The sequence below is a fragment of the Perna viridis genome, chromosome 10, assembly GCF_037379345.1.
Source record: "Perna viridis isolate PV_CMFRI_1.1 ecotype Kerala chromosome 10, ASM3737934v1, whole genome shotgun sequence".
Lineage (NCBI taxonomy): Eukaryota > Metazoa > Mollusca > Bivalvia > Mytilida > Mytilidae > Perna > Perna viridis.
Genome location: NC_142454.1, coordinates 31,113,683 through 31,138,450, shown reverse-complemented (window position 1 = coordinate 31,138,450; position 24,768 = coordinate 31,113,683). Strand labels below are relative to the sequence as shown.

The window sequence follows — 24,768 nt, the reverse complement described above, 5'->3', positions numbered from 1 at the left end:
CTCCAAAGTACGCCGTGCTTATGATGACATGAAGAGAGTGGTTAGTCACTGGCTGTTTTCAGTTAAAGTGGCCTGAATGCCATTACCTACGCACTCATACCAGTGATAATAAATGCTCAGGCATGCTGGACAACACCGGACATTTTGTGGACGAATCAGAATATTTAATTCTCTAGTTATGGAATGGAAGAGAACATTCAAACGTAAGCCGTGGAACAGGTGAGAAAGAAATTGTCAACATCTTCTAACCGACCAACAGAAAAATTTCATGGTTGAGGTCCAAACATCCGAAGAGAATATCATGAAATTGGTTACTAGACACGAGCAGAAAGTATCAACAGTGTGTAAATGCAATTTGCGAGGTAGACGAGTCTAAAAACTTAATATACATTAAAATATTTGATCATCGTTAAAGTAGAGAAATTCTGCATGTTTTTAGTATCAAAAGCGAAAGCATTTTTTTAATAATTATGCATATGACATTTTTCACTTCACTTTGTACATTTAAACTTTGATAACATCCTTACCATCTTCAAAAGAGAAGCAAGTAGAAGCCGCCAACTCCAAGCACAATCGCGCTTTATACCTTTAAAAAAGATTTAATTGATAAAGCACTGTCAAAGCACTATCAATCATTTTGTCCCAATACCCCTACCCTGCAACCCCAGTAAAACTATGGTATACTAGTCTAAACCTCCTGTATTCAAAGTCGTCAATAAGGTAAAAATAGAAGGGTAAATTACTATTTGTTGCATGGCTCAAATGTTTTAGATTCTGAAACAAATGTAGAAGTTTTTCTTAAAGTTCAGAAGTTTACTTTCAAAAGTAAAGGTTTTATAAATGCTTGACTTCCATGTACTGCATCTCTTCACTGATTTTGTAATTCCATTTTTTTATTCACTTGTCTTATTAACTATTCAGTTTAGAAATTTCCGAATCCTACCATGAGTTGTGGATGTACATGTGAATACTGTATTAGCTTGCGCTTATATACTTGAATAAAAATGTTTAGATTAACCGCCTCTATATTGAAGCTAACTGTTGGTATTGAATAGTAAACTGATAAACAAAAGAGTAATTAAGAGACAAAGATTCTATCGGAAATAAAAAAAAAACAGGGACAAAGACTAGACAGAGAAGATAGACACACACAACAATGAAAACGAAACAACAAAATATCACGTAGAATCAAGAGGAAATGACCAACTTGGAATCCAGTTATAACTGGGAGCAAGGACCAGGTGCACCAATAGGATAGATACGTGTTTTCTACGTTTCAAGAAAGATTCGCCGAATTGCTCATATACGTAAAAAGTGAAGTCAAGGGTAGACGGAAGAAGGAAAATTAATGACACAGCAATGAACAAACTGGTTCTTATGGTACAGATTGGTACACCGTAACGACCCATGAATTCATAATGACATTTACAGAACTTCGGAAGCGATGACTTTCATCTAGCAGCAACATAATCCTGTTTCATAAGTCCAATTTTAAGACGTTTAGCGCAGTACAAAGATCATGGCAGATGTCTTCTCTGCATATCAATAAGTGATTTGTTACTATGGAGACAAAGTAAAACTATAAAATCATTTTTAATTTTGGTAGAAACAACTATAAAATATATACATATAGCTTGAACATTAATAAATTGCAACATTTCAATAATAAAACAGTAAAACAATATAGGATAAGCTTGAAATCGTTTCTTCAATATAAAAAGCCAAAATATTAGTCTTTCAATTTGCATAGGATTGCATGTGCGTAATTAAAATTGTTTCTACTTGAAAAACACGGTTTTGTCCAATAAGGAGTAAAACTGATTTAAATTTACATGTTCAAAGTAAGGGTTAAAAGCGACTTAAATTAGTTTCGTTCTAGTCTATTATAACAAATAAAAAACATCGTCGTGGGCTTAATTGTTCTTTCTCTTATTACATGCTTGCATAACAGCATCCACAGGATGCGTGACATACATTTAAAAAATAAATACAGAATAACTTGTCATGATTAAATATGCGAAAATGATTAAAATATTCTATCCTAAATATAAATTCAATTTTAGAAATGTTAAAATGAGGTATAAAATGTATATGTTCGTAACATGAGAAAAAAATGCAACAAATATATTAAACTATGAATATAGATAAAAATGATAAAATGCACGAAATTAAGCTTAAGTTTCTCATAGTCTGTCGGAATCGGTGACCACGTAACGAACTTTGTCTTCTCCAATGTAGGCTAAATTGGAATGGGCATCTTTTTCTGGGTAGTAACCATTGGATTGATAATCGGTGTTTATAGGTTTATATCTCATTGGATCACGAGCTCTATCTTCGTCTGATGCTGGACCCCAGTGGGATTCGCTCTTCATTGCACCGGAACACTAAACAAGAAATTATGAAGGTTTTTTTTTAAATATTAAGGGAAAAAGATTCTATGTGTTTATTTCTAAATACATTTAATGTTAAAGTTTCAAAGCATATAACTTGTCATACATGTATAATCTTGTATAATTGGATCATGATAATTATTTCGTTGAAAATATATTCACGTGTACTCAGAAAGGCACACAGATGGACATTTCTATAGGTGGGGGTACGGGGAAATCGAACACAGGATCCAACAAGAATGTGTCCTGATACTAAGAACATGAAGAGGGAACTATACACAGATCGATAGTCCCGAACAAACTAGAGACAGAACTTAAAGTGAAAGACTCCATTTAGGCAAAAATCAGTACAGAAAAATTCCAGGAAAGAAGAGCGTAAAAACACGATTGTGTATGTCAGGTTGTAAAGAGAGTCAAGCGGTGGGTTTAACTTCGGTGAGTAGTAAACTTACATAATACATACTCATTGATAGATTACAATGGGGGTCTAGGTAGCCAGGCTCAGAAACGGTGAGTAGTATATACCACTCAATAATAGGGTCGAATGAGAAAAGTGAATAGTCAATATCTGAGAGCAGAAGGACTAGTTACATGCAGGTTGGTTCATGCATGGTGAATGGATTAACTCACTATTAAATAGGGTCAAAGAAATACTTACTCCCTTTCTGATACATTGTGCAAGCATAATGATAAGAATGACAGCGATTGGAAAACACACCATCATCCATCCAAGCGCCTGTGCCCAGGTTGGGAATGTATATTTGCCATAGTAAGCCGGTGTGTAACTAAATCCAGACATTATAACTATAAACTGAAATTAAGAGGAAAATTAACATCTAGCAAAAGATCGTAAAGTAAGTATCCAGAAACAATGATGATTTCATTTTTGTTCTCCCCAAAAATACAAAAGTATTCCTATTTGATCCATGTGAGATTTCCTCACACATGGGCAAGACAAAACACGCCACATGTGTGACGTCACAATTAAACGTTTCATGTAGTTTTGATAACAAAAAAAGAATGACTGTAAGCTTATTGGCGTTCTGAATTTGTGTACCAATCGTAAAACAACACCAAAATCAAAAGCAAAACTAGAAAATCTCTTACACCCTCGGTAAGATTTAAATGTTGTGTAATTCGACTGAGCCTTGTTACAGAACTTAAAATCCTACCCATGGATTTTCTGAGCCGTGTTACATTCTTAATGCCTCAGCAATACTTTTTATCATAAATTATCTTTCTACAAAAAAAAATTATTTTCGTACAACATATTTGATGTGAAGACAGATTAAAGTATGTTTTTACCACATAGATCCTACAAAAATTGTCCTCTGTGGTATAAATATTTAAAACGCGATCAAGAATCCATAGCATGTTATAGTACGTTGAACATGGACATTAGTTCTGTTTGTTTTTTTTCTCTTTCGAGTGCAACCCGGCCAAAAATTGGGGAAGATTGCTTGATTATGTCTTCCGGGGTCAGTTTTGTTTAATATCTGTAAGTGTTATTATTCTGAATTCCCAACAGCTGTTTCCAATGTTTCTATAATTTGTAGCTTCCTTCAAGATTGGAACCTTAATGGCTGTGTATCATGTACGAGTTAATCTTTCTGTGATGTTTTTAAATATCATTCTGTGTAAGAATCAGGCAATAGGTGGCACATCATTTTTTTCCAATTTAGTCATTTTTTTTCCTTAGATATATTCAGTACTTCTAGAAAACAACCAAAAAGGTATATAAATATATCCTGAAGCATCTCAGACGTAGATGTATTTTACTGCTTATCTAGGGAAAAAAGTGCAGGGAAATTTTGCCGCCATTTTTCGTAGTGCATTTCAACTAAACTTGAATTCGATATTTTGAAAAGGCAACTTAACAAACATTTTGATGGTTATTTTTGGAGTTTATGAAGTATAAATACTTGACCCTGCAATAAAATCTATTAGTTTTCCTTCATGTGCCACACCTTACACATATTTTGCCTGATTCGTAGATATGGAAGTCATTAATACTATCTTTTTTTGATAAAAACAACTTACTGCAATAGCAACAGGAGTGATGAAACACCATGTACAGTACCAATAGACCCAAAATAAATAGGTTTTCTTTCCTAACATCATTTCGATATCTTTTCTGAAATTGTTTACACCTGAAAAGCGAAGATAAACATTACATCTAAAAATAATGAATGAATTAAGAGAAAACCTCTTTGCGAAGTTTCACAAGTAATAATATAAGGAAAATAAAATGTTGTTGAATTTTCCAAATGAGAATCCCACCATATTGCAAACCTACAGGAAGAATGTATTATGATTTAAAGCCGCATTGATGAGTAGTTGGGTAAACTGTGATGGAAAAAAATGTTACCGACGGAAACACAGACAAGGGTTCAACAGTACACACCCTCTCCTTTAGATTGTATTTCTTGATAAGTATTGTTGTATATTTAATTGTATCTTTGTGTCTTTTTTACTAGTTTATATCTTAATACTTCAAATTTTATCTGTATCAATTTCAGCTACGATGAAATCAAAAGAAGCATGTATCAGAAAATGGCTTAACCATTTTCTGATAATGGCAGTGAAAAATTTCATTATAAAGTGGCTTTTACATGAACAAATAATACTACAAAATTGTTTTGCATAAATTCCAAAATAGAATCTTTGATTTTAAGGAGTAATGGATATAACTCTTGAAATCAGTGATATGTTTGTATCTTATTCAATTTCACCAAAGCCTATAATCAAGCTTTCATTTGAAACGGAATGAAACCAGTCCACGTTACTTTGATGCTTACATGAGATTGATGTAAAATGCTGAATACAAACATTCCAATGATTTGTAAGAGTGGTGTCCCAATCCCTAGATCTACCTCCTTAAAGGAGATTGACATTCTGAAATAGTTTCATAATACCCACCGTATATATAACATATGCCAATCAACTCTGCCATACTAACAAGCATAAGATTGTAACTGCCAGCATACCAATCTACCAGTGTTAACAAGTATATACCACCCTAACAAAACAAAAAAAATACTGTAATTCAACTTAAAAAACATATACATTATAGAATAATTACACAAAGTAAGTAAAATAAAAAGTTATCAATTAAAAGTTAAATTCTTGTTGACAAGTATTTGTTCCATAGATATATATGCATCATTTATTGTCTGCTTTTTTATGCTTCTTAGATGGAGCTGTAATAATATAGCAGTCAGTGTCCTAGTGGCACCAATGCTGTTTAATGGTACCTTCGTTACTTGAGGTAGTCCAACCAAGAAACCAATGAGACAACAAAGTAAAGTAAACAACTGTTTTTTTGGTCTTAGGAATCTTGGGAAGGCGTCAACAAAGCCACTTATCACTGTTTCCATCATAGCAAACTGTAAAAATAAAAGTTTATTCGAAATAAAATGATTTATATATTACAGATGCGTTTTTCGTGATATTTGTGGACTGGGGAGACATTTTTAACTACATGAATGTGATTACCAGGAATATATAACAATATATGCCAAGCAACTTAAAATATATCATAATCATATTTATGATAAATATACTAATAAGAGGTGTATTTTACATTGAACGTAAGGTAAGAAAAGAAGTTAGTCGAAGGAGTTAAGTCAAAATCCACTGCAAAATGTATTTTTCATTACAAATCATTATGCAACTTATCAGTTTTCTTTTCACTTTTCAAATCCCTTCTGAACGTTGTAGCTCTTGCAAAATCATGCTAGTGACATGCTGAATGCACATTTAATAGCATAAAAAATAAACATCAAAGAAGTGACTAATCACCCACAGTATGATTCAAAAGTAACATATTTTTAAAAGTTAAAAATCAAAAAGTGACATACCTGACTGTCAAGCCCAAGAGTGAAAATCATGAAGAAGAAAAGAAATGCCCAGATTGGAGCAACAGGCATTCTGGCGATACCTTCTGGGTAGGCAATAAAAGCTAAACCAGGTCCTGAAAAATACACAGTTTACAATTATGACCTAACCTCTCAGAAAAATATAAATGGATGACCTAAGTACTGTGAAAGCACTTTTATTCGTGGGGACCAATTTTCGTGGTTTAGGAAAAAATGATCAGTTCATAGCATCTTGAATTTGTGGATTTGACAAATTCACCATACAAACGTAAGGAAAATTTCCTTTTCGTTGGGAACCAAATTTTGTGGTTTACTCAACCCACAAAATTGGTACCCCACGAACAACCTATCATTATTGTTTTAATCAAATATGTTTCACTTCTAACTTTATTTATTCTTAAAATCATATAGTCTGTTGTTAGAAAAAAATAAAGCATTGTGAACGACAGGAACTGGCTCGTTTGGATTTTTGTTAATGATGAGGTATGAAAAACAGTTCCTTTGGTAATGATTGAAAACAAGGTTACAGTAAGCAAATAAAGACATGATTAAGTTAAATATCCATTAAATATAAAAATATATGATCAAATACTGCATACCATTAATTTCTGCATTTAGACTTTGCAATATATAAGATCATAAAGCTTCGGATGAGAGGTTACTCCTTGCAACACGTGTACAGCATATCGAAATTTGCAATATGTATGATTTGTATTTTTGTAATTTACATACTACAATGTGAAATTAGGCTTAATTCTTAATAGCCATATCAGAGTTATCTTTCGTCTTACGATATCCTTTTATTCTCATTTTTTTTTTCGAGTTCGTTGTTTTACTTATAGTCAGTCAATGAGGAGAATAAATCTAGCATATTTTATTTAGTACCTGCATCTACAACATCTTTCACTTCTCTGTTCAGCTGTGTAGCCATGAATCCTAACAATGAGAACACAGCAAATCCGGCAAATACACTGGTCCCGCAGTTGATGATTGCAACGATGAATGTATCCCTTGAATATAGAAACAATAAGATGTGTGCACAGTTTTAAAGAAGAATGTTATGTGTTTAATATATATTATTAAAACATTATCCTTAAAGTTGTATACGTTAATGATAGTTTCTACGAAAGTGTGGAATGTAGCACTTTTGCTACTTTAGTGAACTGAATAATACCACTTATGCTGTCAATATATTCATAGAAACCCGTCAGTATTGTTATAAATATATGACAGCCATGTAATAAATTTCATATATATAGTATAAATACCGGTAAGTACAATTTAATATACCTGACAGTATTGTTATAGGTACCTAGTAGTTATGTTATAATTATCTGACAGTATTTTTTTTAATTACCTGGCAGTATTGTTTTAAATACCTGAACCTGACAGTAATGTCATAATAATTTTGCATTATTATCATCATTTATAACTACCTGACAGTAATAACTGTCAGTATTGGTATGTTTACTTGAGATCAATTACCTGACAGTATTGTTCTTGAATTTGTTGTAACTGGCCATGGTAAGAAGACCTCCCCATGCTGGACCTAAGGAGTAGAAAATCTGTGTGGCTGCGTCTCCCCATACCTGAAGGCAGTTAAAAGTTTTTATCTGGTACGCTTGTTAACGTGGTTGCAAACGGTCTTAGGGCATTGGAATGACATTTGAATTGAAACATAGGTAAACTGAACACAAAAGAAACGCATAATCACGTGAATGTAGAGATTTATGTGCACTCTAATATTTCTTGTGACTATTCGAGTGCAGTAAATTGATAACATGTTCTTTACCCAGATGACCTTGTTTCTTGCGTTCTGATGAGTTTTTACATCTTTTCAAATTAGAATATATGTATATGTCTTTTTTTACATATTTTGTTACGATTAGGGGTGGGGAATATCTAGTTGCAACAGATTTGATTGGTCTTTTCTACACGATAATAAATCAATAATAATGTATGATGCAACTCTAGAATTCAACTTGAATTAGCTTTATCACTTTATATTTCTTGTCACAAGTTAAATTGTATCCATAACTTTGGTCTTTTTGAATTAAAAAAAAAATACCTTTGGTTCCTTTAGTTTTTCCCAATCTGCTGTCATGTAAAAGTCGATGCCTTTCTTATATCCATCCAATGTCAGTCCACGTATCAACAGGGCAATCAGCACCATATATGGGAATGTAGCGGTGAAATATACAACCTACAATTACAAGTAAACAAACCTGCAAATACAAGTAAACAGGCTACAAATCCATTGCTCCGACGATCTAATTGCAGATCATTTATTCAGATTCAGGCACTTTTTATCTGATGTTGGAGGCCATCAGGCAAAATAAAACTTAGCCTCAGAAAATGGCACGTTTAAGACTTGGAAGAGGGTGAGTAATAAACATTTGATATCAACAAAATATTGAGTGTGCAGAAAAGAATACAGCAAAGGAATTGAAACCTCTAGCAAAATGAACATAACAATGGAGGCGATGAAAAGGACGAGTCATTGTGCAATATTAACAAATTTTGTTAGGAAAGTTTTGTTTAGGATAGTATTGAAGTGAGTCAGAGAAAGTGTGCAATACTAATTTTGAACCTAATATATATATTAGCTAGTCATATATTTCTTATCATATTCACTCACGTGACTTCTGGAATTCACAAATGTAATGTTTATTATAAAATAAATAGCAACTTTCAATTTAAATGTTCGGTAATGTACATTATAATGTAAAGTGGATGCCTTTTAATACCAATACAATCGAGAGCTTTAAAATATGACCCTGAAATAGTCGCCTTTTCATATCGATGAAACTTGAGTAGTAAAAATGTATTTATGCAGATGCTCCAAAATAAATAAGAACTTTTTTTTCGATTTAAACCTAACCCGTACCATTACGTGAAGTCCGAATTTATAGCTAAACCTAATTTTATTTAAACAGGAAGAGAATCAAGAAGATTTATTATGTAAATAGAAACTTTTATTGACAGATACTTTAGGATTTTCATAAATTTCAAAACATTTGATTTATACAATTTATGAATCGAATTAAACATTTTAAATATCATGGAATATAATTACAGAAAAACAGATAAGTGTAAAGTCCTCTGGCTTATGGAAAATACAATTTCAAGATGTATATCGAAGAAATTTTCAATGAAAATAATGAAAATCTGTTGTGTGTTAACTCAGTTTCAAATGAAACGTTTGTCAACACAGGGAAACTAACGCTATATAAACTAAGTTCATTCAAAATAAAACCTTTCGAAAGTCTAAAAATAAAATATTTCATCTACAACTCATAAATTACAAACATTCAAAAGCGTAAATACTTTGCATAGTATGGAAATTATTTATACCAGTAAAGCAAACGCATCTGACAGACAAAATTAAGGGCTCTTATTGGTCTAAAATACATGTACAACTGAAAATTAATCAACAAGTTTCGAAGTGTAAGTTGGGCCATAATTATTGTATCATGCCCCCTCACACCTTTAATTCTTAATCAGTTACGCCAAATCAGCACGAATGTAACTGTTGTGAATGATGATATAAAAGACTACTGGAAATTGGGTTTCATATACCACAAAGGATGGCAACTACTGTTTCCTAAATGCCTATAGGACTACTAGCCTCTATAGATGATTTTGGGCCAAAATTATGGTCTAATGTCCATACACCTTTAAAACTATTGATCAGTTATGCCAAATCAGCATGAATGAAACTATTATGAACGTTGATATAAAAGAATTTACGGGAAACTGAGTTTCATATACTACAAAAGACGGCAACTATACATGTACTATTTCCTAATTGTCTGTACGAATACTAACCTTTCCAGATGACTTGACACCTTTCATGAGACAGAAGAAAATAACGACCCAAGCCAACAGTAGACAGATAGCCAACTTTAAACTCACACCACCAATGTCGTCAAGTCCATCAGATTCATGTAACCTCAGGACATATCTCCTACGTAAACAGAAATCAATATTAAAGTGTGGACTCCAACCCTATCGGTGCACCCGGTCCAGGCCTCAAATTGTTAGTGGAGTCCGTGTTTCTCATTAACTTGTGTTTCTTTCTACGTGTTATTTTGTTTATTCCATATTCTTTGTTGTGTGTGTCTGGACTATATTCATTTGATTTCCACTCCAATCTTGGTTCCATTGATTACATTTTGACTTGTGTCTCTGTGTGCATATTATTTGGGTTATTTCAAAGTTTACATTGCAATTGTATTTGTGTAATAGTTATCTCTCCCGTTCTCATCCTGGTTCTCTTGATTTCCCTAAAAGTATTTTTGGAATCATTAAGATTTGTTCAGCCTGATAGACATTTAATAGTCACTTCATTACATCAACAACATAGAATTAACATATATAAGAGCTAGGAATAAGATGATCATTTAGATGTTATATTTTCTCAAAACTTCGAAATGCCAGGCTATCTTAAAAATAAGCATTCATTTGGTGAAAGTTATCATTCGTCTTATTCACGTCAAACTATGGCAAGCCAAAGTGGACAAAAATAAGCATTTTCTAATATTAAAAAAATGATTTTGTAATATTACAAATTCATTTTCTAATATTACAAATTAGATTTCTTACATCAAAAACACTTTTTAATATTAAAAATTCAACTGAATTTCTAATATTAAAAAACTTTTTTTGAATATTAGAAACTGATTTTCTAATATTAGAAAATGGATTTGTTATATTCAGTGACGATTTTTATCAGAAAATCATTTTGTAATATTAAAAAAATGTGATAATATTATAAATTCATTTTTCTTATAATACAAAATGAATTTCTAATATTAAAAAATCTTTTCTAATATTAAAAAAAATGATTTTGTAATATTAAAAATTCATTTTCTAATATTACAAAATATTGATTTTTGTCCACTTTGGCTTGCCACATCAAACGTAACTACAACTTACAAATAAAGACCAAATGAGGATGTTTTTGATACATGCAGATACAAATGAATCAGACTTAAAGGTAAAGAAAACAATATTTCTATCCAAAACATATAACAAAAAGAACTAAGATAGCCAACATTTATTATCTAGGTGCGTATGAATATTCAAATGGATGGCGCAAAAGTGACAATCAGCTGATCGGTGTTCTGTAGAGTTATTTTGTGAATACCTATCTGAACGAATGTGTTTTACGCTGTCTAGCAACTAGATGCATGCGCATGGTATAGATAGAACACATACATCACCTAAAAGCCCTCTTCCCATACAAAATGAAACTATTACAAACACTTACGTCCAGTATTCTTCACTGGGTACTTTCAGGTCAAGATCACATGATGAGGAGTTGTGCACCAGAAGGTCATTTGGGATCTCCATGTATGAGGTTAGTGGAGTAGCGGCACCTGCCCATTCAGTGAAGTTTGGCAAAAGTTTTGTCAGACATGCTTTGTCCTTTAATCCTGAAATTTGAAAATAATAGTGATAAAAACATTTATATTATAACGGTAGAGTCAAAGGTGGTAATATTTGTAAAGTTTGCATCAAGATCAGTGATGGCTACATTTTTTGCATATTGATACAGTTGTATTTTAAAAAAAAAAGTACTGTTTTTTATTCAATTCTTATTAACAGAAAAGAATGAAATGGAATACAATCGTTTCTAAAATTGTCGTTATTTTCACAATGAATTTATAATGGATAAATATTGTTTCGGATTAGACTATATTACTGAAATTTATAAAAAGAAGAATCTTACTCAAAGCCTCGGTTTGAATTTCTGTGTCATTCGTCATGGAATCAAAATTGGGATACGGATCTTCACGGCACAGCTCTGTCGCCCATTCTGGGTCACATGTCGACCATGGTAACTTGGTATCCAAGGTAACAAATGATACCATCATATAGTAAATGGAGTACATGATGATGACGTTGTAGTAAGCCGAGACCATGGCGCTGATGATCACCATAGCCCATCCTACACCTGTTTGAAATGGCGTGGAAAGGTCGTTATAAATTATATATATATTACTTCTGTATTTATAAAAATATAAGCATGCTTATATCTTTCAACTACAAAAGTACCGTAGAAAAGTTATGGTTTTTTTTTTTAAGTTTATTATCATGTAGTTTATACATGTTGATGTTGCTATTTTTTTTAGATTCCTAAAATTTATGTAAACCCACAAACATATTAAGAATTTGATGTCTAGTGAATGTTGTTTAAAAAATTGAAATGACAATTGCAGCATCTTACCCATGAACATTGGGTTGGCAGCCCAGACTGTGATCGGTCCTTGTGAGGCAAACTGTCCGAAAGACAACTCAAAGAAGAACAGCGGTATTCCAGCGATGAACAACATGATTGCGTAGGGTATGAGGAAAGCACCTGTAAAGTAGAAGTATAAATAGACGATATGACGTCACAATCAAGGTGAGGGGAGTCCTTGTACTCTTCTACCTTAGTGGTGCACCTGGTCCACATCCCCAGTTTTAAGTAGAGTCCGCAGGTTGCTCTTTTCTTTTGTTTATCTCTACGTAATTGTTTGTTATTTCGTGTTCATTGTTGTGTTTCTTTTTTTTTCTTTGTCTATTCTTTATCCTTGGTTTCCTTGATCCTCCCTTATTGTGTGTCAGATAATACATATGCTTTACATATCTACAATAGCGCATCAAGAGGGTCCATAGGTTGACAGCTCATGATTTAAAGTGTAGTAAAAAGAGGGCAGAAAGCCAATTTAAAAAGCTTTGTAAGTATTACTCCATTCATTTAGAAAGTGTACTATTTGCATGTTGATTTCGAGAATAAAACACACACTCATGATTGAAGTGTATGGTTCATAATAAGGGCACAGAAATATTTGTGTATTTGAGTGTGTTGTTAAACAGATTTATTATATCCATGTAAAAAGTTCAAAGTCCTGATGTTGTTTGCGTATTTCTTCCTTGTATGTTTTTGATAGACATAAGACATCTGTTTAGAAAACGAAAAAGGCAAATAGCATTGAAAATTTTCCATTGATAAAAATGTGTGATAGATAAATACTGTAAGTGTTTAGCATAATAAAGGATTGTTGAGAGCTCAAGATTATAAAACGAAAATAACAGGAGCACAAGTTCAAAAATGTATCTCCGTGGACGTTACGAATTAAAAAAAAAAGAATGGTACGGTTCACCAACCGACGCACTTAGTCTATTTTCGTTTTTTTACCTTGTGCTGTGTTGTTTTACTGTTTATGAAGTTTTTGTTTTGTTTGTTTTTATCATGTTGTTGTTTGTATTTGAATGTTTGTTATTTTGTGCTTTTATGCATACTAACCTCCTCCATTTCTGAAGCAGAGATACGGGAAACGCCATACATTTCCAAGACCAACAGCGTATCCAATACAAGATAATATAAAATCTAACCGACCCGTCCAGTTTCCTCTATCTAATACTTCCTAAAAATGATGAAAAAAACAAGTTGAGCAACAATAATGAAGTATTACAGTAAAACCTATCTTACCAGTGGCCCTTTTCACAAAAATTCGTAGGAGTAAAATTAGTCGTAAGTTATGACGTCACAATACTTTTATTTACTATGACGTCATAACTTACAACTAAATTTACACTTACGATTTTTTTGTGAAAAGGACCACTGATCTTTCCATTGGACTAAATGATATATAAACGTGAATGCAGGGTTTGGGATTACACGTGTTTCAAGTACAGTTCCAATAGGGAAGAACACCGATCTTTCCATTAAACTGAAGGATATGAAAACGTGAACGTTGAACTTTAAAACTGTTAATTACTTTGATAAATTTCGACACCGAAAAAGGGCGGAAAAAACTGTTTCTTAAGAGTAGTCAAGGGAACCAAGGTTCTAGCGGTAATCAAAAGAATGTAATCCAGGGTCAAAGACCAGACATAGAAAACAGACGTACAGAACAAAGAACATAAAGTAACTAAAACCATACATACATAGTAACAAAAGCAAATGAGCAACTCTGACTAAAAACTGGTAGTATGGACCAGATGCACCGGTAGGTGCATCTAAGAAGAATGTTTAAAGATGTAGACCTAGGGTAAGGGACATAACTCTTGAAATCATTGATACGTTTGTACCATATCTAATTATACCAAAGCTTCTCAAGCTTTCGTCTGAAGCAGAATAAAATCAATCCAAGTTAATTAGATTCTTACATAAGAATGATTTAAAATTATGAATACAAACGTTCCAATGATTTTTAAGAGTTGTGTCCGTTGCCCTACGTCTACCTCCTTCAATGATATCAGGTAGATCCTAACAGTCTACCTAGTGAGTGAACTTTAAAGTTCAAGTCTAAAAAACGGGGGAAAAATGAAGAAATTGGTTTAAAAAATCTCATGCTTATGCTTTATTTGGGGTGTAGTTATTATTGATTGGCACTTCGCCATTTTTGTCGGGCATTTAGTAATGCTCAAATGAAGATAAAGCCTCCTACATAAATATGTAATAAGCAAAAACTTTGCTTTTAGTTTTTAGTTAAAAAGGACACTTAATGACAGATAGGGCACGACCATGCATATGCAACAGATGTCCTAGGTTTAATTTGAAATTAATTACTTTGAATTATGTCACAAAAATGAGACAAAAATCAAAGATCAGTTCAATCGACAGTTGTAGCTGAAGCCACATTGTACACAGTTCAAGTCCTTTACACAAAGATCCCTGTAGAAATCCGAAATATGCCAAAATATTTAAACAAACATACATGTACATATACATGTAAGTTAATTACACAGGCAATCACGGACGACAGTTATAATTAATAAATGTATTGCTAGTATACCAAAACTTTTACCTGGCAAGCCGCATGTACATTTTGTTAGGTGATGTGAGGCATAAAATTTACCTGTATTTTATGGAGGTTTGAAGTACAACCAAGTGTATGTAAGATGTAAGTCATAAAGTTGAAAATGTTTCTTTTCTCTCTAGATGAGAAATGATCCACATTGTATGTTTATTAATTTTAATTTTTAATTTTCATTTACATCCAAAGTAAATCAGTGAAGTGCGTGGAAGTCAAATAAAATATTTTATCTTTCTTTAGAATTAAACGGCTTTTTTTTTTTTTTTTTTTTTTTTGTTTGTTTTGTTTTTTGTTTTTATTTTTTGTTTTGTCTTGTTTTGTCTTTTGTGTTGTTTTGTTTTGTTTTGCTTTAAAGTTGTTTTTATTCATGTTTCCTTGCATTTTTCTTCTTTATAATTTAATTAACGCGCTTCAATAATAAATGACAACCATTCATAATCCTTAGAAAACATGACAGATTGATGACAATTCGTAATGACGTCATATGAGAGCGTTTTCCAATCGCGTGTTTTATTTAATTGGCAAGGAAGAGGTGTGTGTGATTGAAAAACAAACAAAAATATCCCTTTCAAGGAATAAACCAAAAAATACAGATGTATACGTATGAAAATATTTTGAATATTTGTTTAACTACCAGTTATGATAATGCATTGCGTACGTGGAAGTGAGACTTACATTACCCGTAGGTTTCTTAAATGTATATATACATTTGTGTAGTTGAAAAAAAAAATCCGTCTGGAAAATGCCAGATTAACGCCTACATGTATGATGTATGACTAAGTTAATGATTTTTAAATGAAATTATGGAAATTAATGATAAATGAAAAATGTATTGATGCGCCTTTGGATATTAGTGCATGCATTTACATTCATTAATAAAAACATGCAGTGAAGTAATTTCGCCTAAGAATGATCGTGTTTAAGACAACCTGTATTTTTTTTTTGCAAATATAAGATTATCGGAGATAGCTTAAGCAAAAAAAGGAATGGTCACAATTTCTACATGGTCTAGAACACCCACGTAGAACATCATTTTTAGATAGGGAAACGAAGAAGAAATGCCTAATAGGTACATCTAATGATAGTAGTTTAGTTTTAAATACATCTGTCAAACCTTCTTATTCGACTACTACCCAATTATTTACGTCGCTCTATCAGAGATCATTTTATGAGATTTTTCGTTTCGGTTCGTGAACGAGATGCGTAATGAAAAAAAAACATTTGTATGGATAAACTTTATAAGCGTTGGTAGGTGTAAGTATATGTATCCGAAGGAATCCAGTGCACGATCTATAAATAACCGCCAGGTAATCAAGCACAACCTGTTTATAATTACTGTAATATCCTCTATTTTTTCTTGTCAAACATGAAAAAGTACTAATTTTCGTGGTCAGCGAGCTATGAAAATAAATAGTTGACAAGGCTTTAAATCTTAATGCCTGGTCAAATGTAAAATGCACGTATTAATATAAAAGTTAACAAAAGGATAACGACTTGTGGTAGCCATTCATTCATTGACAAATTTAAACTTGTACTTGAGTACACATAGGTTAAGTGTGTGAACAAGTCAATTAATTACCTTTAATCAGAAGAGCATACTATCAAATTTCGTCATTAATTTTAGGCACACAATGAAGGAATTTTCTCCCAACTGCCCATAGACCCTTTTGTGCTAACTGTAGGGTAGTCGATGAGCATGCGTAGAGCATGGTCAATATACACTTCCGCGAGGAAAATTCTTTTGTTCTACCCAAGCCCTAACTCGCGGAAGTGTATATTGAGCATGCTCACCAACTTACCACAAAAGGGTATCATATTTCTCTGGGTACAGTCACACACAACTGCAGATCATTTCCGTTGCATTTTGGTATAGACTACAATCGTAGGACATTGACATCTTAAAATCGATTTTAATTCTGTTTAAAGATCCGATAATGTTCACTGTCGGAAAGAGCTATCGTCTCGAGAAGTTCACTTTGACTGTAAATCTACAGACAACATACATTGATACCTGGGAGAAGCACGGTCTGACAGTGAATACATATATTGAAGAGTATTCATTGTTGTAATTTCAAGCTATCAAGCTTATACAAAACTCCTTCTATGTAGTTGAAAAAAAAATAAAAAGGTTTATGCATTACCTGTTTTGAATTCCCCTACGTAGGATGTACCAATACAAGTACATCCATAAAATTCATTTACCCCTACGCACGAATTATTCTGAAATATCATTTATTTGAATAAAGCCCTCTGTCAAGCGTGCAAATACTTTCCACAAAATCACTGTAGCATCGTACAATCGTTGAACACAAACATTTTGGATGAAACGTAAAAATATGCGATAGAAAAGGGAACAGATATGGTGAAACGCAACAAATGCACCATCGTATAACCTCTATAAAATAGTACTTATAGAAATCACCAAAAGATCTTAAATAAGTGTAAACACACCTTCAAGTAAGCTCTGAAAGGCACCAACAACAAAAGTAATTAAATTCAGGGTAACCGAACGATGACACTCCTTCAAAATAAACTAATAAGTCAAATAGCGACACGAAGACACATTAATGACCAGCGAAATCATTCATTTCGAACCAGGTATTATGCTAAAAGCGCAGCAGACAACTTAAATATAGTGGAAAAAAATCCGAAATTGACAAAAATAGTTTCAAAAGGCAACGGAAAATCACCCAAAACATGCTTCAGTCAGGAATTATTTGTTGAAAATTTTTAATATGATCTTGAACTTGATATCACAAAACAATAAATTGTGCGGTAATAAACAACATAGGGCCAAAACTTTACTAGATTTACTAGAAGATTTCAAGAGTAATAAATTGTAGCAAAAATGTACATTTTATAATTATATCATGTTCAAGTTGTTTAAATATTGTAATCATTGTATCTATTTTTTTATCCATGAGGTTCCATGATCGGTGAAAGTCTTTGGTGTGACTCATTCAGGGATGAATGTTATATGAGAGCAAGTGGCATATCCAGAGAACTCTCTAAGTGAAGCATTTTATTTCTGCATGCATATACATGTACACACAAGAAAAAGTGTCATTTTCATGAATTTTCAATTTTTTAAAAGGAACCCCCCTCCCACGCCCCCACCGCCTTGGATCCGCCTATGAAGAGGCTGGGGTATGATCGTTCTATTTCGTCCTAGTCCTGGTTTTTACAGTTTCTGTAATAGGGCCAATATTGCTCGTCCGTCCAGGTATTTTCTCACGAGTTGGACTACATTAAAATTAAAGCACTACCAACATATAACTGATTTATTTTGGGGCGTTAAATATCGGGAACTTCTCTAACTAATTTAGCTGATATTTATATGCCTTTTAAATGGTTGTTTTAAAAAGTATGTGCAAATATTGAATTACTTCAGGACTCTATGAATTATGTTGATAAGTGTACTCTTTGTTCCAATCAATTTTTCCATCGGCAAATCATGACCTATATAAGTTTCAAAACTTTTCCATCGGGTTCGAACTGCATGATAATGAAGTCATTATATGTATAAGCATGAGAATGTATATTAACGGAAGTAAAAATGCATGTAGTTGCATAATTTTTTATGATTATTATATTTGATACCCCCTAAATGTTTCACCCCTAGCTCCGCTCAGCAAATTCGTTTGTACACTCAACCTTTTCCCCTGTAATCCGGCCGTTGAAATATTATGCTGCTCCGTAGTTTTAACTCCAAAAAATTATTATATGAACTTACATACTCTCGTATTTCAAATATGATTATGTTACAACCTCTCTAAACCGAACTACTGAAAACCAGATTCCGTTTAAACCGAATAGGGTCTATGCATTTTAAATTCTATGTAACTCAAAGAAAAAAAATATCCTATCATAACTTTAACGACAGGAGGTTTGCAAATAAAACGAAACAATAAGGACTTGACGCCTTTAAAACGTCATAAAAACTATCTATATAGTAAAATCTTATCATCCGTACCCTGGATAACCAGATCCATGAATTTTGAACCTGTGAAAAGGCTTTAGTAGCCAGGTTTTACTATACATTGAGAACGAATGAACTACTGTAATAGCCTTTCGTATATGTGGAGGATTTAAAGGGTTCTTTTAAAATAGAAATTTTAACATAGATATACAATTGAGATCCGACACTCATATTTGGTATTGGGCTGAGGTTGATAAAAAGGGGTTATCATTCGTCAATGGCTTACTCTCGCTTCATCGAATTGGAGATATGTCAAATTCCTGTCAACATCTATTTGAGTGCGCATTATCAAAAGATGCTGTGCGTAAGACATAGAAACATTACATTTTATAGACGCTTAATGTTCAGAATCTAGAAGCAGTAAGTATAAATGATATTAATTCTCGGGGATATAAAGACGATCTTGGTTTTGTGTCAACTGAATGTATTCATTTATCATCGGTAGAAATGTTTGATCTGGAAAAAAATGAGTGTGTCAGCGGTATGACGTGGGTAGCCAATGGCGGATCCATGGAGGAATTTTGAGATTCGGAACCCCCCTCCCCAACCTCTGTTCGCAAATGTTACTAGTAATATCTCACGGAATTGGACAAAAATGAGCAAATAATAGTCAAATTAGATCTTGAACTATCTGGACCTCCCTTTTTTCAAAACCTCTGGATCCGCCCTTCATAGTTTTTTTTTTTTTTTCATTATTTTATATTTTATATGTATCATGTCATCGAATCTATTCTCTGGTTAGATTCTTTAAAGCACTTTTATTGCCGCGTGAAATAGTTACATTATTGATATCCCTCGACACTATAATTTCAAAATTTGTGATGTGCTTTCGTTTAAATTAGGCGTTTATTCTTAATCTAAAATAAAAACTTGAGCATCCTCTAGAAACTACCTTTGTGGCAACAATTTTCAAAATAGTGCCTAAATAATGAGGATTTACTCTACAAGCGCAAGGTCGTACGTCCAACGCGCCGGCATGGAAACTGTCTCAAAAAGTTCAGGTAGAGGGGTCATTTCTTTCCTGAGACAAATGCATGTGCGCGTCGGGACAAAACTCTTATCTGCATTAATATATAAACGAATTCAAAAAATAAATGAAGGCCAAGAGCAGATCAAGAAATGTATTAAAGGTTAAATTGAGGCGGGTGGGGGGGGGGGGGGCAGATATTCATAAATTGGGTGTTCTAATGTTTGTTCATTTTTGCCAACATTTTGCACAAAATTACAAATTTTCCAAAAATAGGGTTCAAGGGGATTCCTAACACGGACTCCCAGTTCTGCTACTGTTACTATTAAAAGTACAATGTCAAGTAGTTTACGGCATACGTGTATAGGATGCAATAATTGCAAAGTATCAATTTTATTCACGACCTTTACAAAATAATTGTATAAGTGCATTTGCGTAACTCGAAAACATAGGACAGCAGTTGTAGATCGGGTCCGGTATTGGGAAACCACCTTTTATTGATCTATTTTTTTATTTCATGCGTAACCATGGCTAAATGGTTCAAATAACAGCCTGGACACCCCCCCTCCTCCCCCCCCGCCAAATCTTAAAACAAAACACTTTTTTTAAATGTAGATAGACTCGTGGATTAAAGTATACAATGGCATACATGTGTATGAAATCTATGTTTGAGAAGAGGATAACAAAATACTTATTTGTAATTAAACATTCGGTACTCAAAGGTATGACGTAATTAAGCGAAAACTGCTTTATTGACAAATATTTGGGGGTAGTTTCTCAACTCAATGACAAACATAAAGATTAACAAGGGATTACAGAACAATTGAGCGACCATTGCAAGTTAATTACAAAAAGTAGAAATGTCAACCAATGGATATAAATAAAATATTTCAAACGATAAAACCAACGATATTCATTAGAAAAAATCGACCATATCTGTTTCGAAATTCACTTAAACGTTCTGGGTCAGATCTAGAGTGTCCGTTTTCTCTCCGTTCAAAGACATTTTGTATTTGAGGGGAAACGCCACTTTCAATTTTCAATGACCGATCCTATCTGAATTGAAGTCGCCTACAACACATGTAAGTTTCAACCCTTTTACACTTTCCCCAATGAGTGTATATATCTGTTGTTGTTTACCACTGTAAAAATGACTGATATGATTTTAATTGACTTAAAATATCTCCTTTATGAAATAAATTACCTTTGTCGAACCTATTTCTTTGAAATAAGAGAGAAATGTATAAAGTAAAGATCACTGATATACAGCTTTTCATATTCACTTTACGTGTTACCATTTTGCCTGGGGTAATGTTTTAATGATGATCTTTCCACACATCGAATGAAATATGTTTGGCTTTATAAAACGGGACAGCTTTTCGAGGATAGAGGTCGTAATCCAGTGGACAAAAGGTTTAACATCAAAAACAATTCAACGCATGTAAGAAGGAGGTGAAACTTTTCGACATCGATTTAAATGAAGTTTAGTGGTTTTTAATGGTCAATTCTTTCTCAATTCTCATTTTAATGGTCAGTGAACAGTCGATAACCAATGTTTATCTAGCTAAGTGAGAATAGCCCCAAAACTAATATTGGCAGAAATTTTGTATAATAAATTAGTAAGTACGCTTATGCGCTTTCTTTTTTGCTGAATCTAAGCATGACTGTGAAATCTTAATTTCTTTTCTTAGCTATACTCGGAAATAGTTGTTAAATAATTGCATTTTTTTCTTTTTTTTTTTCATCGTACGCGGCATATCTGAGTTCAGGGATCAGTCAAAAGCAGATTCCGAATATGTAGTATTTCTCACTGTCCATGTTATGCCTATTTCTGACTTAAGGCGTTTGTTATCGCTTGTGGGGTTGTTGTCTTTTCGAGTTAGAAAATCACAAGCTTAAAACGAGCAACATTATTTAAAGGAAGACAAGGGTAGAGACTAGATAGTGAGTAAAAAGGCAAATTATTCCGTAAACACTCCCCCTCGGTTTTTACCTTAAAAGTTTACTTATGTAAAATTGTCTACCGCAAAGTATTCTTTTAATAGTATGCAATGTAAAATTGCTATTATACCAGCCGGTTTATACTTGCATACAATAAAACACGCACTTTGATGTGATTAACCTATCAAGTACATGTATATTTTACTAATCTCCGGCATGTTTACAAACAAAGCAAAATATTCGATTGTTGATAGCCATCCAACCTAACGGTGACTATAAAGTTATTAAGTGCAAAATCTAGACACACATGAATGCATTTGACTTGTCAACGGTCCTAGCTGTCGTCTGCGGGAATTCATATGTCGTCTGCAGCACTAAATCGTACACATCTTAATCAACCAAACATGTTCGCCATGTTTTTGAGATACATTATCTAATTCCTTTTAGACATCGCGAAATATTTTCTCTCAATGTTTTATCTCAATATAGTTTTTTTTAACTACGAAAATAAGATTTCGACGAGCACACCACGCACATGGCACACTTAGTATTTAAATCATGCAACAGAAGCCGTTAGTAAATTAAAACATTGGGCGAAATAACTCTTTGAGTACACCATTTTCTTCAAAACAACGCTGAATACTATTTCACATTTTTTTTCATTTCGGTTTTTGTTTCTTAATTTACTCGGGGTTACATATATTAAGCAGAAACTGCTACATGTAGCAGACCCCCGCTTTTCAATAAAACAACGACCAAGTTAAGACTTCAGAAACACAGAAATTTATAATACAGCTCAATTTTTTTTATTTTTCCACTTTGAAAAACAAATTGTAACGTGGATTATCAATTTTGAAGCTTTGTGTGTAACCCCTTCCAATCAATCACTAATACATGTAGTTCAATCATGCTCTCTACTATTAAATTGCAAGTTTCAATTCGAAAACCGGTTTTTAGCCTTCGGTCCATAACTAAATAACTTGCTCTATGAAAATATTTAATTTGTGCCTTCTTAAGACAAAAAACCTACTCCTGTACAAATGTATATTTTTGCATATCTTATTCTATCTTTTATTTATTCTTACCGATTCTTTGCCCATTTTTATAGTTAATCCGTCTTCAACTCATGAAGCTTAATACTGTATAAATGAAAACTTCTTATTGATGTCAATTTTTGACAAAAAAGTCACGTGACAGTGGTGTACCTGGATTTACAGGTGAGAGAAAAAAAACGCGCAAGAGTAAACACGGCAATTCACAGACCTTACGTTCGTAATGCTTAATATGTAATATTGCATAATTAGGTTCGAAGGAATTTGAAAATTAATCCAAATTAATTATTTGCCATTAGGCGAAATATTTTCCATTAGATATGCGTGGGTAATTCGGGCCCAATGAACGTTAGTTTCATAGAACATGATTTGATAAATCTTTGTTTTTAGTTTTTCGAATTAGATATTTATTCACTGATTGGTTGACCCTCCACTGACTTAGAATTTGTTTTTGTTTGTTTGTTTGTTTGTTTGTTTATTTATTTATTTATTTGTTTTTGTGTGTATTTTTTAATTGTTTTCGTTACTTTTTTATTTCATGTGCTTTCCGTTTATTTAATTGTTCATTTATAAAGTTTACTGTTAATTGTTTATTCATAAATTTATTCGTAGCTTGAAACACTATTTTGTTAAACTGTACGGAAATTCAACTCGATCTCGAACTTGAACTCGAACTCGATGATTAGCCATATCCGCAGTTGAGATCGGATATTGTTGCTTATACAAAAGCTACTGCGACAAAAATTATGTTGCCTTTACCTTATCACATGTAAAAAAGGTCTGCATTACCCAAACTAAATCTTTTTAAAATGCTCCCAGTTTTTAGTGGAGTTGCTCATTTAACTTTTGTTTCTTTCTGTGTATTATTTTAGATACTTTATGTTCTTTGTTATGTTTGTCTGTTTTGCATGTCTGGTCTTTGTCCCTGGATTACATTCTTTTGATTTCCACTAGAATCTTGGTTTCCTTGGTTACTCTTTTGTTACATTTGTTTGTTATAATAGTTAGAAATACAACAGTATGTTATTTCAAAAAATTATCATGTTGATAGAAGTGAATTTTATGAATATTTTTTTTTATTTTCTTAGGGATAAATTTAGACCCCATGTAAGTCCCCTTTTTTGCAAATCTCTGGACCCGTCACAACTGTTACAACACGTTTATGAACTGATTCCACAGCAAGATTAAATACACATAAAAGTTAAACTACATTGTACATCACACTTCATTTTCTGCTCCTGGAACCATTGTAGTGGATGTACAATAAACTGGCCTTGGTTTAACCCTATTATATACAAATTATATTAATAGAATGTTAGTGTAGTAGGTTTTTGTTCGGACGAAATAGATTTTAAAGGCCATAAAATAAGTAATTATCCTTGAAAAACTATTTTTATATCGGAACATGAGATTAAATGCCCTTGAAGAGTAAATAATATGACGCGAAGTTAGTATTAAGTGTTACAGTAATATGAATAAACACTGGTATCTGTAGCCAACCCAAGCTCCTGACCACGCAGCGGCAGATGCTCGTTTTCTATAGTGAATTTCGAATGTCAGACGCTGATCGGACCTTGCAGCCAGCCCCGAATCTTGCAAAGTCGGGGAAAAATTAATTTGAGTTTATGCGACGTTTCTGTTTGCATTGATTAATAATAGGGGAAATGAACGACTGCCACTGCAAGGCGCTTGGTATTTGTGTACACGTAAATACAGATTGTACAGTAACAGTGATAACACAATAACTTCAT

General features: G+C 32.9%; 1 protein-coding gene across 1 annotated transcript; it reads right to left on the bottom strand.

Annotated features, from left to right (window-relative positions):
* Positions 1-1,577: 1,577 nt before the first annotated feature.
* On the bottom strand, positions 1,578-24,246 carry LOC148605366 (sodium-dependent proline transporter-like). Its single transcript, XM_088549721.1, has 15 exons — positions 23,051-24,246; positions 13,563-13,683; positions 12,501-12,632; positions 12,003-12,227; positions 11,541-11,706; positions 10,097-10,235; positions 8,337-8,471; positions 7,754-7,857; positions 7,154-7,278; positions 6,251-6,363; positions 5,645-5,776; positions 5,310-5,409; positions 4,431-4,540; positions 3,049-3,201; positions 1,578-2,384 (listed from the first exon to the last, which is right to left on the bottom strand). Exons 1-15 carry the CDS (start codon positions 23,063-23,065, stop codon positions 2,184-2,186), a joined length of 1,971 nt encoding a protein of 656 aa, XP_088405847.1. The 5' UTR covers positions 23,066-24,246; the 3' UTR covers positions 1,578-2,183.
* Between the last annotated feature and the right edge of the window lie 522 nt (positions 24,247-24,768).

What these genes read in the sequence shown, in the direction of transcription:
- LOC148605366 (XM_088549721.1), bottom strand. An exon ending in TGCCAACCCAATGTTCATGG is followed by an intron (nt 12,228 to 12,500) that starts GTAAGATGCTGC and finishes CATTTCAAACAG; the next exon opens with GTGTAGGATGGGCTATGGTG. An exon ending in CACAATGTATCAGAAAGGGA is followed by an intron (nt 2,385 to 3,048) that starts GTAAGTATTTCT and finishes TTTCTTGTTTAG; the next exon opens with TGTTCCGGTGCAATGAAGAG.